The 15,262-nt window shown below is 35.3% G+C and overlaps 4 protein-coding genes across 4 annotated transcripts; 1 reads left to right on the plus strand and 3 right to left on the minus strand.

The window, feature by feature from the left end:
• The first annotated feature begins 148 nt into the window (after positions 1-148).
• LOC149729867 (radial spoke head 1 homolog) lies at positions 149-4,538 on the plus strand. The gene is made up of 10 exons (XM_089887360.1): positions 149-188; positions 287-371; positions 435-548; positions 784-889; positions 1,453-1,578; positions 1,823-1,923; positions 2,294-2,365; positions 2,781-2,886; positions 3,345-3,500; positions 3,995-4,538. Exons 2-10 carry the CDS (start codon positions 318-320, stop codon positions 4,060-4,062), a joined length of 903 nt encoding a protein of 300 aa, XP_089743486.1. The 5' UTR covers positions 149-188; positions 287-317; the 3' UTR covers positions 4,063-4,538.
• Positions 4,152-8,852, minus strand: LOC149729868 (uncharacterized). The gene is made up of 6 exons (XM_089887356.1): positions 8,713-8,852; positions 7,486-8,369; positions 7,094-7,211; positions 6,503-6,752; positions 5,631-5,792; positions 4,152-5,318 (listed from the first exon to the last, which is right to left on the minus strand). The coding sequence occupies exons 1-6, from the start codon at positions 8,801-8,803 to the stop codon at positions 5,123-5,125; spliced, it is 1,701 nt and encodes a 566-aa protein (XP_089743482.1). The 5' UTR covers positions 8,804-8,852; the 3' UTR covers positions 4,152-5,122.
• LOC149729869 (prohibitin 1-like) lies at positions 8,823-10,029 on the minus strand. Its single transcript, XM_089887361.1, has one exon. It carries the CDS (start codon positions 9,928-9,930, stop codon positions 9,112-9,114), a length of 819 nt encoding a protein of 272 aa, XP_089743487.1. The 5' UTR covers positions 9,931-10,029; the 3' UTR covers positions 8,823-9,111.
• Positions 10,030-12,198: 2,169 nt separating this feature from the next.
• On the minus strand, positions 12,199-14,650 carry LOC149729870 (uncharacterized). Its single transcript, XM_089885927.1, has one exon. It carries the CDS (start codon positions 14,431-14,433, stop codon positions 13,111-13,113), a length of 1,323 nt encoding a protein of 440 aa, XP_089742053.1. The 5' UTR covers positions 14,434-14,650; the 3' UTR covers positions 12,199-13,110.
• Between the last annotated feature and the right edge of the window lie 612 nt (positions 14,651-15,262).

Consider the following 15,262-nt stretch of genomic DNA (forward strand, 5'->3'; position numbering starts at 1 on the left):
AATTTCGGTTTATTTAATTTTAATACCAAGTTTTATAGAAAATAATTTAATAATTCTCTTCATAAACAAAATATCCCAAAAGTGTTTTGGAGCTTGACTGTTTTGAGTCTAACATCCATAACAACGGTTGCTACGTAATAGTAAGCCGTCCGAGATTTCAGTTTACGAATTTGTCTTGAATTTCACAGGTAACTTGTCGGTTTTCGCACGGTGTGTATGTTTTAATGCCTGTATTTTTATACTGATATTAAAATTTACATGTAATTGTAGATCTTCGTACTTTCAGGTGGCATTTCTAGGCTTCTATATACATAAAAATGTCGGATTTAGGATCAGATGAGTTTGAAGACGAAGCCGGACCATACCTTGGGGTGAGATATTGATTTATTTGCACCCACAAATAATATGATTTTTTGTAAAACTTGTATTTACAGGAATATGAAGGAGACAGAAATGAAGAAGGGGAAAGACATGGTTATGGGAAAGCCACGTTACCAAATGGGGATACCTATGAAGGCCAATATGACAAGGGAAAGAGACATGGGCAGGTAAAGAATCGGACTGTAGGCTAAAATCTTCTTTTTGTTTCAATTCGTAAAATGTACAGTGTGAATGAATGACTGAATGTAATTTACTTTACCCTCGCGTGGGAAAACCTCGTGCCAGGAGTTACCAAGTATTTTACTTTGTTAATGTTATACCTTTTGTTTGTTTTTCTTTTTGTAATTTTTACCAAGTATTTGTATGCTTTACTTTAACAGAAACATTTTTCTAATTTAACAGGGCACATATAGATTCAAGAACAATGCAAGATACATTGGAGAATATTTAAGAAACAAAAAACACGGCCAGGGTACTTTCATTTATCCAGATGGATCAAAATATGAAGGTATGGTGAACAGTTAATCGCATGTATTGACTCATTGGTTTATTTAAGAAACCACATAAACAATATAAAAAGTGATTGTAACAGAATCAGAAACACATCCTTTTAGCACAGATTTTAAAACATTTTTTTGCTCAAACCTACACCAATTTATCTAGTTGTCACTAATTGTTTTCCCAAATACAAAACCACATAATCATCCATAAAGCTTGATAACACCTGTAAATAATTGTGAATCTAACCCTTGTGTACAGAAATACAGTCAGGATTCGCCAATATGGTGCTACAAATCACAGAACAGACATGTATCTCTTATATCATGCAATTTGCTCGACCTGATTATTGTCTGTTATGCATTTTGTAGCACCAAATAAAGTTTTAAAATTAGTATTTTTTAAGCTGTGTTTCAATCTACTATGTATTGAATTTAACTGTTTATTTTGTCACTGAATTTCACTTACATTGAGCAATAAAAAAGTATATATATAATATACATAAAATATATTTGCATATATTCTGCATTATGTGTAAAATTTTGCAATATTTTAAATGTATTTTCCTTTCAGGTTCATGGGTAGATGATCAGCGTCATGGGAATGGAAAATATTTTTATGTCAACGCTGATTCTTATGAAGGCGAATGGCTGAAACACGAGCGGCATGGACAGGGTGTTTACATATATTCTGACACAGGTATAAGAAATTAAAAAAAGACAGTCAAAACAGTTTTAAATCAGTATAAAAAATTGGAAACTGACTAAATATTTTGCTTTAAAACTGTTTTATGCACTTAGGTTATAAAACTGTGTTCATAACACCTGTGACATTAACCATGATATATTGTGCAGCTTTACCTAGCTAAAGATTCTGATATAAACTAATGAGTTGCCAAATCAAATCCTTCCAAAATAATGACCTGCTTGCTATTTTTGTTCAGGGTCAAAATATGTTGGAACTTGGGTGAGTGGCAAATGTGAGGGGGCCGGTGAGTTTGTCCATGCTAACCACAGATTCCAAGGCAACTGGACAGATGGCAGTGTAAGTATTGGTGCTATGGAAGATATCAATCTATTATTTTTCCATCATGATCCAATCTTCGTGTCAATCCCTTTGAAGACTCCCCCATTGTACTTGTCTTTACCCAAACTTTCATATATTCGCTCAGTAATTTGTTGTAATTTAATTTTAGTAACTCAGTGTGAGTTTACCATATGTTGGGTGCAACAGCCATGTTTTTATCTGACACTCCCTTTTTGCATAGCGTGTTTTAATAACTGTCATTTTGCTGTTGATTCCCTATTCTTCTTCTTGAAATAACATGATCTTCGCTATCGTTTTCCAAGAGATAAATCAAACTTATGTAATGTTATGTTATAATAGTGTTATATAATACTTGTTGTATCTTTAGATGCAAGGTCCTGGAAAATACATCTTTGATATTGGATGTGAGCAACATGGAGAGTATATCCCTGTTGAACAGGTATTTCTTTTGTGATGATACCTTATTATGTTAAAGTAAATGAATGTATCTTATTTATCCTACAGTGTTGTGGAACTGACAGTATTTGTAAAAGTTCTGTTTCATAACTCTAATGCCCACTAATAAGTTACTGCATTTGTAACTATGTAGATTATTATTTTGAAGATTTTTATTGTCTTTCTTTGTCAATTGGACCAATTGCCACAAAGTGTCTTGTCCACACATACTTTTAAAGTTGTGGCACACTAGAGCTTCGTAACCTTACACATACTTTTAAAGTTGTGGCAGACTAGAGCTTCGTAACCTTATATTGAATTGAATGCTCTAACCACTAAGCCACAGTGCACTTTATTTATATGTCATGTGTGTTATGTTGTGTTTATCAATCTATTATTACATAATTATGATGTCATAGGCACAAGGTGATGGTGAGGAAGAGGAATCGGTTACCGTGACAATACCGAAGTGGAAAGCAGGAAAGATAACGGCAATTACTTTGTATGAGCCAGAAGAAAAAGCAGGTTTGTTTTATAAAAATTATATTGTTTGATACCATTAGTCCATATTATGCAGAACAGTTGGTAACATTTTTAGTTTATTCTTACTGATAGTTTGAACAACCCATTAGTGACCACTGGGTTGGAACAATGTCTTGCCCAAGGACGCATACATTTAGTAAGGGTATCGGCGTTGAATGGTACTGATCGGTTACAATACAACTGCCTAAACCACCTGAATACTGGCATCCAACATATTTTCTTCAACATTAATTTCAGTCAAATTTTGTGATTTTGTATAGGTATGTAAAAATGATAATACTGAAACATATGAACTTTCAGATCAAAACAATTTTTTTTAAACCAACAATAACACCTTTTTCAACAAATATAAGCCAATTTCAAAGCAAACAACCTTTTGAAAATAGATCTTACAGCAGTATGTTTCTTTACCACTATCTAAAACAAACAACATTATATAGCAAATGATGAAGTTGAAAATGAGAAAGTCCCAACTCCTGAGGAGGAAGTAAAAGCATCTGAAGAGGCTCCACAATCTCCAGCTCCTGCTGATCCCGAACCTGAAGAAACGCAACCTCCTGCTGCAGAAGAAGCCCCAGCTGCTGAAGAGGCAGAAGGTACAAAAATTTAAAAAATATTTTTTTTAAATATTTTTGTGGAAAGTGTAAAATTATGGACCTTTATTATTATCTCACATATAGAAATTAAAATATGGGATTTTTGTCCCACATATTTACAATAATGTAATGTATTTCGATATACTTTTTAAGGGTTTCAGAACTTTTGTATGTTTACAACTAATTCCTAAACTTGCATTGCAATGCTCTGATGTGCATTTTGACAATTTAAAGCATAAGTAGTTATTTTTTTTGCAATTAAAGATGTATTAGAAGCACTGTAAACAAAGTAAACCTTTACTATTTGATTTGGCCCATTAACCCAACGCCCACAGCAGTATATACCATTCTATTCTATGTGGTGAGTTTTTGCACTGTAGCAAGCCATGAGTCCTAGGATTAAGGCCAGGATTGGCCCATCACCCCAAAAACTGTATTCACTTTAGAAGGTGAATTCCAAAATGCACTTTATGTTCATTTGATTTCTTTTCCAGAAGAAGCAACTGAAGACGCTGAACCTGCAGAGGCTGAAGATGCAGCTCCTGCTGAAGATGACGCGTGATCATCTTTAACAATTTTTCAATTTTCGTATTGTTTTGTACACTGTATACCGTTTGCTCTTCATGTACCACTCCACAAATAACAAAAAAATACAAATTTTCGGATTTATTTTTACAATGACATATAAAGAGGGCAAGTTTGCCTTTTAATTTTTAACATATAGAATTTGCAGAATAAAAAATAAAATCTGAAAAACAAGAAAAGATTTTAAAGTTCAAGCACCAGTACACACAAAATATCACATAAGTTTGAATTTATGCGTAAAAAGGTAAAATTTTACAATTACACCATTTTATTACAGAAGTATTAGAAAATATATGAAATTACATTTAAAACCATAATAAAATGTCTGTTAACTGATTGTATGCAGTGCATAAGTGGGTAAAAATAAAAAAAATGATCTTAAAGTAACTTTTAGAGTAAAAACTATATATTTTTTAAAATATATCTGACAGAGCATCATGTAAATTTTTTTAATTTTTAAAAATAAAACTGTGTTTTTGTGTTTGCCACGACCAAACAAAAAAAACAAACAAGATTCTAGTATGCTGATAAAAGGATAAAGAATATTCCATTGCTGGTTAAGATACAAGACGTACCACCAACAAAAATAATGACCTTTAAAGAATGTTCATGGCAATAGATATGTGATAAAATACATTAAACAAAAAATTATAACCAATAACCATAAAAGTCTACTTTCACACTTTTATTCAATATGATGCATATCACTGGTTTGAATTTCCGTAAATGTTAGGATCAAAATGAATCTTTGATTGTGTTCAAAGTACCACCACACCCTACTGTCTTATTCCTTATAAAAAAGTACCAGTTCGATTTTTCAAGATTGTAATCTAAAATGGTGATGGTCAGAAAAGAATAAATTGTGTTTTCAACTTTATATGATATCCATTAATTTTCCTTGGACGGATCTAAGCTTAGTAGCAGATTTTAAGCTACCGCCCATTCAGCACAGTGTGGAGCTATAACAACATAAAGTAACTCCAGATCCCCCTTGAAGCTGTATCTTAACTTGAACATAAGTGCCACAAACCATTTTTTCATACATTTGATTCAAATCTGTTTTGTTCATCCTCTGGTTTTCGAGACGTCACTTCTGCGAATATTGCCTGCCGAGCGCTCTCGTAGGACATGACGATCTGTTCTAATTCCTTCTTCATGAGCATAGTGAGCATCTCACTGAAGCAGTCGAGCTCCTGGACTTGGAATAACTCCCATCGAAGTTTGTTGTCAAACCTACCACCAGAATTTGTTACAAAAAGTCTGAGATTTTTAAAACCGAAATTTAGTCAAAAGACACAGACATTGCTATTTAAATAAAAAATAATACAACTATTGTCTGTTTTTTTTATACAAAACAAAAAAAAAACGGGGCAGAAAATGTAAATTAGCTGTATAATTAAGGTAGATTAGCCTTCGTTGTTTTTAAAAATTCAATCTTGTTTACAAATTCAAAAAAATAAAAAAAAATTATTTCATATATACATATGTTTGTCTAAATTATGTGAAGCAGCAGTTATACAGATAATGTTTAAGTAAAACTTATACTTTTGTGGCGCTTTGGAGTAGACTTGTAGCCAGCGTGGAATTTCAGCCGTACTGAGGTACGGGTTCGCTTTCACAACTTGGTTGTGTTGCCATGTATCATATTGTTGGCTGGGTTCAGCTGGTGGGAGGGGCTGCTGCTCGTTCTTTGTGGCCGCATTTTGCCTGGTTGATTGTCAAGTTATAAATACAGAGATAGAAGGTAGATAAGAGGGAAAACATATATGTAGATTGGTTATAGTGGGTAAGTGGGTTTAAAGTTGTTATTTTTAGCAAAATCTATAATGACGTATCAAAATGCTGTTAAACTCATAATTGTCAAGCATGAAACCTAGTCTAATAATAAGGGAATGCAGTATTTGCTATTTGGTCTGTGCTCACTTACACCAATCTGCAGAGTCTGGCTGGGCATGAGCAATTCTGTTTACAAACTTTTGGCGATGCACGTCATAATTTGTCGAACGTGCACCAATTAATTAAACAGTGAAAAAATTTGTATTAAATTAAGTAGGATTTCCTAATATGGCTTGGAAAAGCACAAACTTTGCACAACCATGATAGCTCGCTCGCTCACGAAAAATAATCGTCTTCACACATGAGATCTCGTCAGGAACCGCTATTCTCTGCAGACTGGCACTCACATGAACACATAACATGTTCAAACCTAATTGAGGCTTAAAACTAGGTTGCAAAGATGTTATAATGATGTTACTTGTGTTTTTTTTTCCGCCAAATATGTCAATTTTTGCTTAAGAAAAAGTTTCAAACAATCTATACTATGAAATGTGAAAAATTTGCCGTATTTTATCTAGGCCTATATTTTGTATTATTTTAATTCGTCTGAGACCGGTTTAAGAATAAACTAATATATTTACCTGGGTGCTAGTGGGTGTTCATACTGTGTCATTTTTTCCACATGGTTTACAAAGTACATCCCATATTTTGAAGAAGTGACTTTTTCCCAACCAGGGGGTAAGCTGTCAGTGTTAAGGGGGTGGGTCCAGTGGGTGGTGTCGGTGTTATGGTCAACGTAATAGTAATGCCCGTTGATTGTCCAATCCACGGACCATCCAGGAGGAAGATCGTCGTCTCCGCTAGAGTGCGCTGCAGTGCGATCATGTTGTACTGAGTAGAATTTGGGAAGTTAGAAATTTTTTGGAAGTTTTTTGGGGGATATTTTTATCTTCATTATTTTAACTGCTGTGCGATTATTTTGTACTAAGTAAAAATATAAAATATTTTGGCATAATTTTAACATAAAAAAATTGTGTAAAATGCAAAGTATTTATAAAAGTTGAATTTAAAATAAATAGATAAACTTTTTTCGTTTACAATTTGTACCAACGTTTTAGGGTGCAAATCTAATTTTAGACAAATTAAGCAGTACAGGAAAAAAAATTAACAAAAAGGGCACAGTTCAAGACAGTACAGATGGTCTATGCTTTGTAAATGTTACCAAAATGTACCTGAGTATGGTTTGCTCATGACGGGTTGGTTTAATCGCTCCTGACTCTTCCCAGCGTAAAGATTGCTCTGATGTTGAGGACTCTCAACATGAGGGGGGTGCATTGATTGCTGCATCGCCTGAAGATGAAGTTAGTTTTTAAAAAAGAAAGGTTTTTAAAGTAAAGTTGATTATAAAGTTAAAAAAAAACAGTTTTATACTGTAGCAGAAAATCCAGGGGGCAAAGGCAGCATTCAAAACCAGATTAAAACATTTTCATCAAAAAAAAACAATCTAATCACCAAAAGCTGAAATTATTTACTGAAATATACTGGTTTTACATCCCAATAGTTTTTGATATGTCGGCAATGAATGTAATCACATAGCAATTTAAAGTTAAGATTTGCTGGTTACCTGAAAAGAACCAGAGTTCCGATCTGAGTTTTGGTGCTGAGGAGAAGCATGGTGGAAACTATTGAGAGATTCACGCGATTGGTGCATTTGTGATGTAGTTGGCGTGGCAACAACATATTCATCTCCGTAACCAACAGAATATCTGTTGTGGACTTTCTCTTGGTCATCAGTGACTGCGTTTAGGCTGTTGTTGGACCGGACGCGGGGCACGTAGGAATGGGGGGAGTTGTTGTGGTAGTATTGAGACTGGGGTGGCTTCTGCATTATTACTGGTCGTTGTTGCTCATTTTGCTTCTGCGGTACAGAGTGTTGTTGTTGTTGTTGTTGCAAGTGTTGAACTTGTTGATGGTTTAAAACTTGCCGTTGAATAGGTTTCGGTTGAAACATGTTTCCAAGTTGATGGTTTGACAAGCGCGGTCCGACGTTAGAACGCAGTGCAGGCATGGGAGCGTACTGTCTATTCAAACGCGGTTGGGAAACTGTGTGCGGTGGGTACTGTGGGGTGCGGTACCGAACTTGGCCTAATTGAGGTTTAATTGGTATCCGGTTTTCTGGGGAATGGTACGGATTATTCTGGTTCCTGTTCACGACAGCTGGTACGCTCATTACTGAGACTGTGTGCTCATTGTCTACATTACTGATCACATTCCTGGGTATTGAAGGCATTGAGCCTCCATGGCGCATTTGAACAGAAGAGATTGGTCGATAGGCTGATGTTGTAGTGACTGGGTCTCCAACCAAGCGCTCGTTGTATGGGGTGGGGGAGATGAGTCGTTCGTCTTGAAATCTGTTCGATCGGTTGTCAATATTGTTGATGTTAAGGGCAGAGCTAGAACGCTTCTGTAAGGTCGGTCCATGCCGAAATGTGCTGCCAACTGGTTGTACTGAAATATAAATACATTTAGTATTGGGGTAAAAGAGAAGATATTTTTAGCACCAAATATCTTATTTTTCTTGATCATGTTTTAAACAATTAAGAATGAAGTAATGAGAATATGATTTTATATTTCTTTGATTGTTTTTTGTTTTCTACCAAATTGGGTGGGAAAACAGAATTAAAACAAGTCCCATCTTACCCCAACTTACTATACAACATTATAAAAAAAGCAATATTGTGCGATTTGGCATGCAGGTATTACAACACAGCATATTCTACTAATTTATTAGAAAATTAGGAAAATACTTTTGTGGTTAGCAATTTAAATTAGCAATTTCTTAAACACATACCTTTTACAAATTTAGAAGAATCTTTTTTTACATAGCTTCCTGCAGATGCCTTCACTTGTTTTACTTTTGCTTTTTTACTAAAAAACGGCATCTGATTCTACTTAACTAGCTCTGCAGCATGAATTGAGACAATGTCATATTTGATCACAAATTTTTACAATTTTAACCAGTATAATAATTAAGCTAAAGTGTGTACATAATATAGGTATATGAATTCAGAAAATTACAATGGATATTTTCAGAAAAAGCTCCAAATAAATGTACATGAACACTGAATACATTCGCATTAATAGGATTAATTATGTGCTGCATTAATTTAAAAAAAATGGCGGAATTTACACATCCAGAACTGTCCAAAACTGGCAACCATTATTCATAGCATTTCCTTTAAGTTCATAATTAGTTTGGATTTAAAGAAAGGAGAACGCTCTGGTTAGGTGGAAGGTAGCTGATGTTTCTTGATTTCGACATCAAACCTGCGATTTCTTCAGCAGCTTCTAATTTACGAAGCTGGATAAGACCTTCTCCTGCTTCTTCCACGGACTTTGCGATCATCTCGGCAGCTTTTGCGTCTCCCTCAGCAGTAGTGATAGCAGCAAGCTTCTGCTGTTCGGCTTTCTCGACGACGAATCTTGCTCTTTCTGCTTCCTGTTGCGCCACTTGCTTCTGCTCTACAGCAGACGTAAACTCGTGCCCAAACGTAAGATGAGTGAGAGACACATCGTCTAAGATGATACCGAAAGAATCTGCTCTGTCGGCTAAATCCTCACTGACTTGCCGAGAAACGAGTTCTCGCTGCGTGATGAGCTCGCTAGCATCAAACCTCGCCACGACGGCTTTCAAAACTTCATTTGTGATCGAAGGAAGAATCCTCTCATCGTAATCTTCGCCAATGGTCGAGAAAATGTTCGGGAGCATCGAGGGTTTTGGTCGGAAAAGAATACGCAGCGTGATGTTGACGTTTTGGAGATCCTTCGAACCAGTTATGACAGGAATATTTCTCGGTCTCGCCTTGCAGTCGAATATAATAGGTGTTTGGATGAAGGGTATAAGAAAGTGTGTACCTTCGTTAGATACTGTTTGTCGGACTCCAGAAAGCCGATCAAAGATAACACCCCTGCATCCTGCTTCTACGTTGTACAATGCTGAATTAACCACGCCACCAGCCAAAGCCAATCCAACTCCAAGTTTTGTTAATCTTGAAAGTAAAGCTTCCATTTTTTTGTTTAATTATATAAGCTACAAATACAACTTGCTGGTATTTACAGTGTAAAGCACTTAACTTGCCCTATACCATAAAAGAAATAAAAAATATGAGACTTTAGTTCTATAAATTTAAAGAAAAAAAAACAGAACTATCTTAGAAAAAAAGGGAACTAAAAAAAAGAGAAGTATTTCAGGAAAATACAATGTATTTACTGGAAACTACAAACATCAAACTATACAATACAGAAGAAACAGCATATATATACCATAATGGCCACTTCATACTTACCGTCTGTGCTATTAAAGTAACACTTTATAAAAGTGGTGATAGCCCAACTAATAACTTGAATTTTGCGTATACTGAAAACTTCTTTTTAAACCAAAATAAGCTGTGCAATATTTTACAGCATAGCCAATTAACATCTATAAAAATAGAGCATACAAACTGACGACTACAGAAACAGAACGGCAATTGCGGTAAATCTTTAATTGAAGTTGCACCACATTGCATAAGGTTTATCGAAAATCGGGAACAAACGTGCTTTTCTCGTCAGTCGATTCGGCTAAAACCAAATGTTCCAAGAATATCGAAGTGAAGTCGGCAAAGACTTTGGTACAAAAAGTTTTTTTTTAACCATTTTTTTAATCCTATAGTTTATTGGAGTCCGTATAAAAACATGTTTATATACGGATTCTGGTTCATACACATTTGAAACTATCGCCAATCGGTAAATGGCTATTGTTACGGTTTTAAAGCCAAACTATTATTTATCAATTTACGTTTGTTTATAAAAAGGATAATATGTTTGGAACTCAGACAAGAGATACGGGTATTAGAATGTGGGGAAAAGGTCTTACATTTGAAACAAGAAAGACTGTTTGCTGAAAATAAATGTTTAACACCACTAACGTGCGGGACAACGACCATCGTTAAAACAGAAGTGTTCATCACGCACCACGTGCCCGCTAATATAGTAGGGTGGGGGAAGATGGGACACTTTTTCAGACAAGACCGTTTTTTAATTTTCTTTTTATGGACCCCCATTTCATGATAATCAGGAAAAAAAGGTTACAGAATTATTCGACAGTAACATCACGACTTTATAAAACGCCCGTCAAAGCTGATTACTGTTTTTAAATATTAAAAAAATATGTAAAATAAAAACAGTATTCTTTGAAAAGGTAAAAAATGCGAAATAGTAAGGTGCTATTTTTTAATGCTCGCTAAATCGTAGTAAAGCCGATGATTTTTTTAGTTTGCGTGTGCGAACGGTTAAACTAGTTTCATAGCTTCAAAAAACAACCTTGACTATTTCGTACAGTTTGATTTTGTCTCATAAAACTAGTTTTAGTTTTGTAAAAAAAAACACTGAGATATAAGCATGGAGAAAATAGGCAGGGGTCAATATGACTTTAATTTAAGATAAAAACAACAAAAAAATGTCGGTTTAAAGTTATATATATGAAGTTTACATGACAAAAAAACTAGCACAGCCTGTTTAAATCGGTAGGTTAACTACAAGTTGCAGAATACTGGTAATGTAAATATATTTCAAATTAGAGTCCCATCTTACCCCACACTGTAGTTTTGTATGTTTTCATTGCCAAACTTTAAAAGATTTGCTTTCAATTTAGTAATTTATACATCAGGGGTTATTCAACTATAAGATACTGATATAATAAAAAGATAATATTTTGAAAATCTATTCGAAATTTGGTCATTTGCACTTGGTGATAATTTATGAGAAGTGGCTTGTGCCAAAAACAAAGTATTAATACCCAGTTTGTAGCAAAAATAAAACTTTATCAATAGTTACAGTCAATTTTCTGTTATTACAAGTTCATATACATTTGTAGGATACAATATTTACCCATTGATGTTCGAACATTACCCATTGTCGTTCAAACAATACCAATTGTTATACAATAATATAATGTATAGGTAACATGTAAAAACTATAGCAGTAGGGCAAAAAAAGAATGTTTAGACTTAATTTTTAAAGCGTACAGTATTATTTCGTGTTATTTACGTATATTCCCATTTATAAATACACTTATTAATCAAAATTACCAATGATTTTAAACTGTCCCATCTTATCCTGTGTGTTTTCGAATTTGTAAAATTTCACCTGTTGTGCGGATCGCTAAATAACGCCTCGTGTGTTTTATTATATTTTATTAAATTGGTGTCAAATAATAAAGAAATGATAGTACTAATTCGTGGTATTACCCAAAATCCGCCATCTATTTTGATTTTGAAAATATTTGACAATATGTGCATAAGAGTCCCATCTTCCCCCATTGTACTATAATTAAGCTACTAATGAATGAATGTAACTTACTTTATCCTCGCGTGGCCGGAAAACGACAGTCGTTATCACACGGGTTTAACACCTCGTGCCAGCTTACGAGTTACCATGTATGTTGCTTTGTGGGTGATTATTTTTTTTGGATTTTTTTATATTTTTTATTTATGGCTGATAATTTGGACAACCCATTAGTGACCACTGGGTTGGAGCAATTGCTGTGAAGTGTCTTGCCCAAGAACACATGCGCCCACAATGGTAGCAACGTCGAGCCTTGAACCCATAACCTCTGGGTTACAGGCAGGCGCGCTAACCACTATACCATGGCGCCGGACGCCATACTAAACATATATATAACTGGTGTGGTATTTTTACAATACCTGAGTGACTACTGGATTGTAGAAATATTGCCCGAGGACACTTAGACCAACAATTGTAGCAGCGCCGAGCCTTGAATCTACCTCTGTGGCCTGTGCTACATACTATCCTGTGTTTATCAATTTAATTTCACTAGTCACGAGCTAAAAGATTAACTTTGGAGTTTAGATTAGACTATATAAGAAACTTTTTTTCAAGAAATACGGTTTATTAAAACTACAGACACCTCGTAATTACTGTTCCATTATTTAACGTATTTTTATTTACAAAAATTGTTGATGCAAAAATTTTGGTGTAACTGAATGGTAAAAAATGCGCTTATCGTTGCACAAGCTATATACATACATTAATATAATTAAAATACTAAAATACTGAAAAACGTGAAGAGAATTAGTAAACAAGAGTATATTAAAACGGTGCTGGTTATAGTTTCTTTTGTACAGTGCAGTATCTTTTATAAATATGTGTTAGATCAGTTGTCCGTCCTTATACTGCGTTTACGTGTCCTTTAAAAAATGCTGAACTTCCGGTAGTTGTTATTTATCCAACCGCGTAACAGGTTATTCAATCGCACAATTTTCATCAGCTTGATGACGTCATCTTCAGCTTGATGCTGATTGGTTGATGGCGTTCGAGGAAACGAACGACGGAAAACATCTTCCAGTTTGCAGGATTGTCGGGCCCGACCACGCAACTTCCTCATCCCAAGAAGTGAGTCAGCGCATCTTATTTCTGAGAAGATCGTTGGATTATAGTTGGAAGAGCGAATGTGCCTTTTGAGCAAAGGGAAGTCGAAGTCCATTCCATTATGTGCCACCAAACAGATAGGGGAGACCTGTCTTTCTAGAAATGCTGCAATAATTTCAGATGTCTGAGCATTAAACTTCAGTTTAAAGCTCTCTTCGATGATCTGGTTGTTTAATTTTGTTATTGAGGACGCGTGGTCTTCAATTGTTTTGTCGGGATCAACTAAAAGAACCAATTTATCGACAATTCTTGGCACAGAGCCTGTTTCGGAAGCATCCAAAGAATCAATGGTGACAGCCACCATGCATATCTCAGTGATCTTGCTTTGTCTAAGCCCTGTAGCTTCCAAATCTAGATAGACTTGAGTCTTGTGCGCGCTTATGGGATTGCCATCAGATTCTGGCGTTTCAATTTCAGATTCAGATTCAGTAAAGACTTCTTCTTGTTCTGGAGCAGTCACGAGCTTAAAACTTATACTGCTAAGAAACTTGTCCAGGTTTTTCAAAACAACTTTCACCAAACATATATTCTGTTCCTCGGTGGTTGGGGAATCTGGCATTTCTTCGCTTAATTGCTCGTCACAAATTCGTTTTAAATCAGATGGTTTTTCTGGCTCGATTTTCTTAAAAACTTCTTCGGAATCCACGAACCAGACCTCGCGGTCATCCACTTTATCAAATGCTTTCCCAATGCGCCCCAGCTTGGATTGCAAAATTGAGAAACCAAAGCAGCCGTGGCTTAGAAGACAGAGTTTACCAGACTGGCGAGCGAGAAAGAGGCGCAGAAGGTTGAAAACTTTCAAGTCGAACTGTCCCCGCTTCGCCAGTTGAAAATCTTGTGACGTCACGTTGTACGTGTTGGCTACGTCACTATCCAACTTTGCTTTTGGGTCGATGCAGATCGTCATTTTATCACAAACTCTCGGAAAGCAATCGAAAAGTTTATTTTCTGTTCTGGTAAGCTCATTGCTGAATACACTTATCAGGCTGATTTCAGTTACGCCACGATCTTTCTCGTGACTGTTTACATTTACAGTTATAAAAACGTAAGACACGCTTTCGCTGCTGGTATCAGATAAGGCCATGTTTCATAAAACTTGCGGATTTTTAATACTTCTTGTCGCTTTAGCTTTTGCAAATGGGTGGTGTGAAACTAGCAGCCAAATAAATAGTGAATTCGAATCAGAATTCAAAAGAAATATTAGAACAAACATATTGCAAACAAAGGAACGATACTCGTGGATAGGAACTGGGGAACTCCCCTATCTGACACCCGTTGCTACGCGTCAACAAACATTGTATTGGTGGTATGCCAAAACAAAACACCGTCTGTAGTTGTATATATTAAATAAACCTGGCTATGTAGCCCTGAAAGACGACTTTTTGCAACAGATGTTGAGCAATTCATTACACCACGCTACCCAAGTATCGTTATTACATTACGCCAAGGATAAATAAATGAGTTTTTGTTATGAAGTACAGCTAACATATATACATAACCGAAGCCCCGCGACTTCAACATATCGTTGTTAAAGGGGTAACTTTGGATCACATTTGAGCATATCTATCAATACAAAAGTTTTTTTTGTTGTGCCCTTTAAATGATAAAAACACAATCATAAAATATGGGATGAATATAGATAGGCGATGCTAACAGTATATCTATCTTACCCCACAGTACTGTACGCTAAATAGGGATTTTGTATGTTTATAAATTCATAGAGATGAATGTACAGTTTTTCCGGACATACCGTCGTTTTAAACAACCAGATGTGGAAAACAATCGGAAATTATACAGCGCAATCTCACTTCGAAACACTAGAGTAGGCGGTTAAGGGAAGTCCCATGTCTGATAAAAAAAAGTAGCCAAACTGAACACTAATTTTGAGCGCTTTATTTATTTAAAGGTTAAGG

This window comes from Ciona robusta, chromosome 10, assembly GCF_009617815.1.
Source record: "Ciona robusta chromosome 10, ASM961781v2".
Lineage (NCBI taxonomy): Eukaryota > Metazoa > Chordata > Ascidiacea > Phlebobranchia > Cionidae > Ciona > Ciona robusta.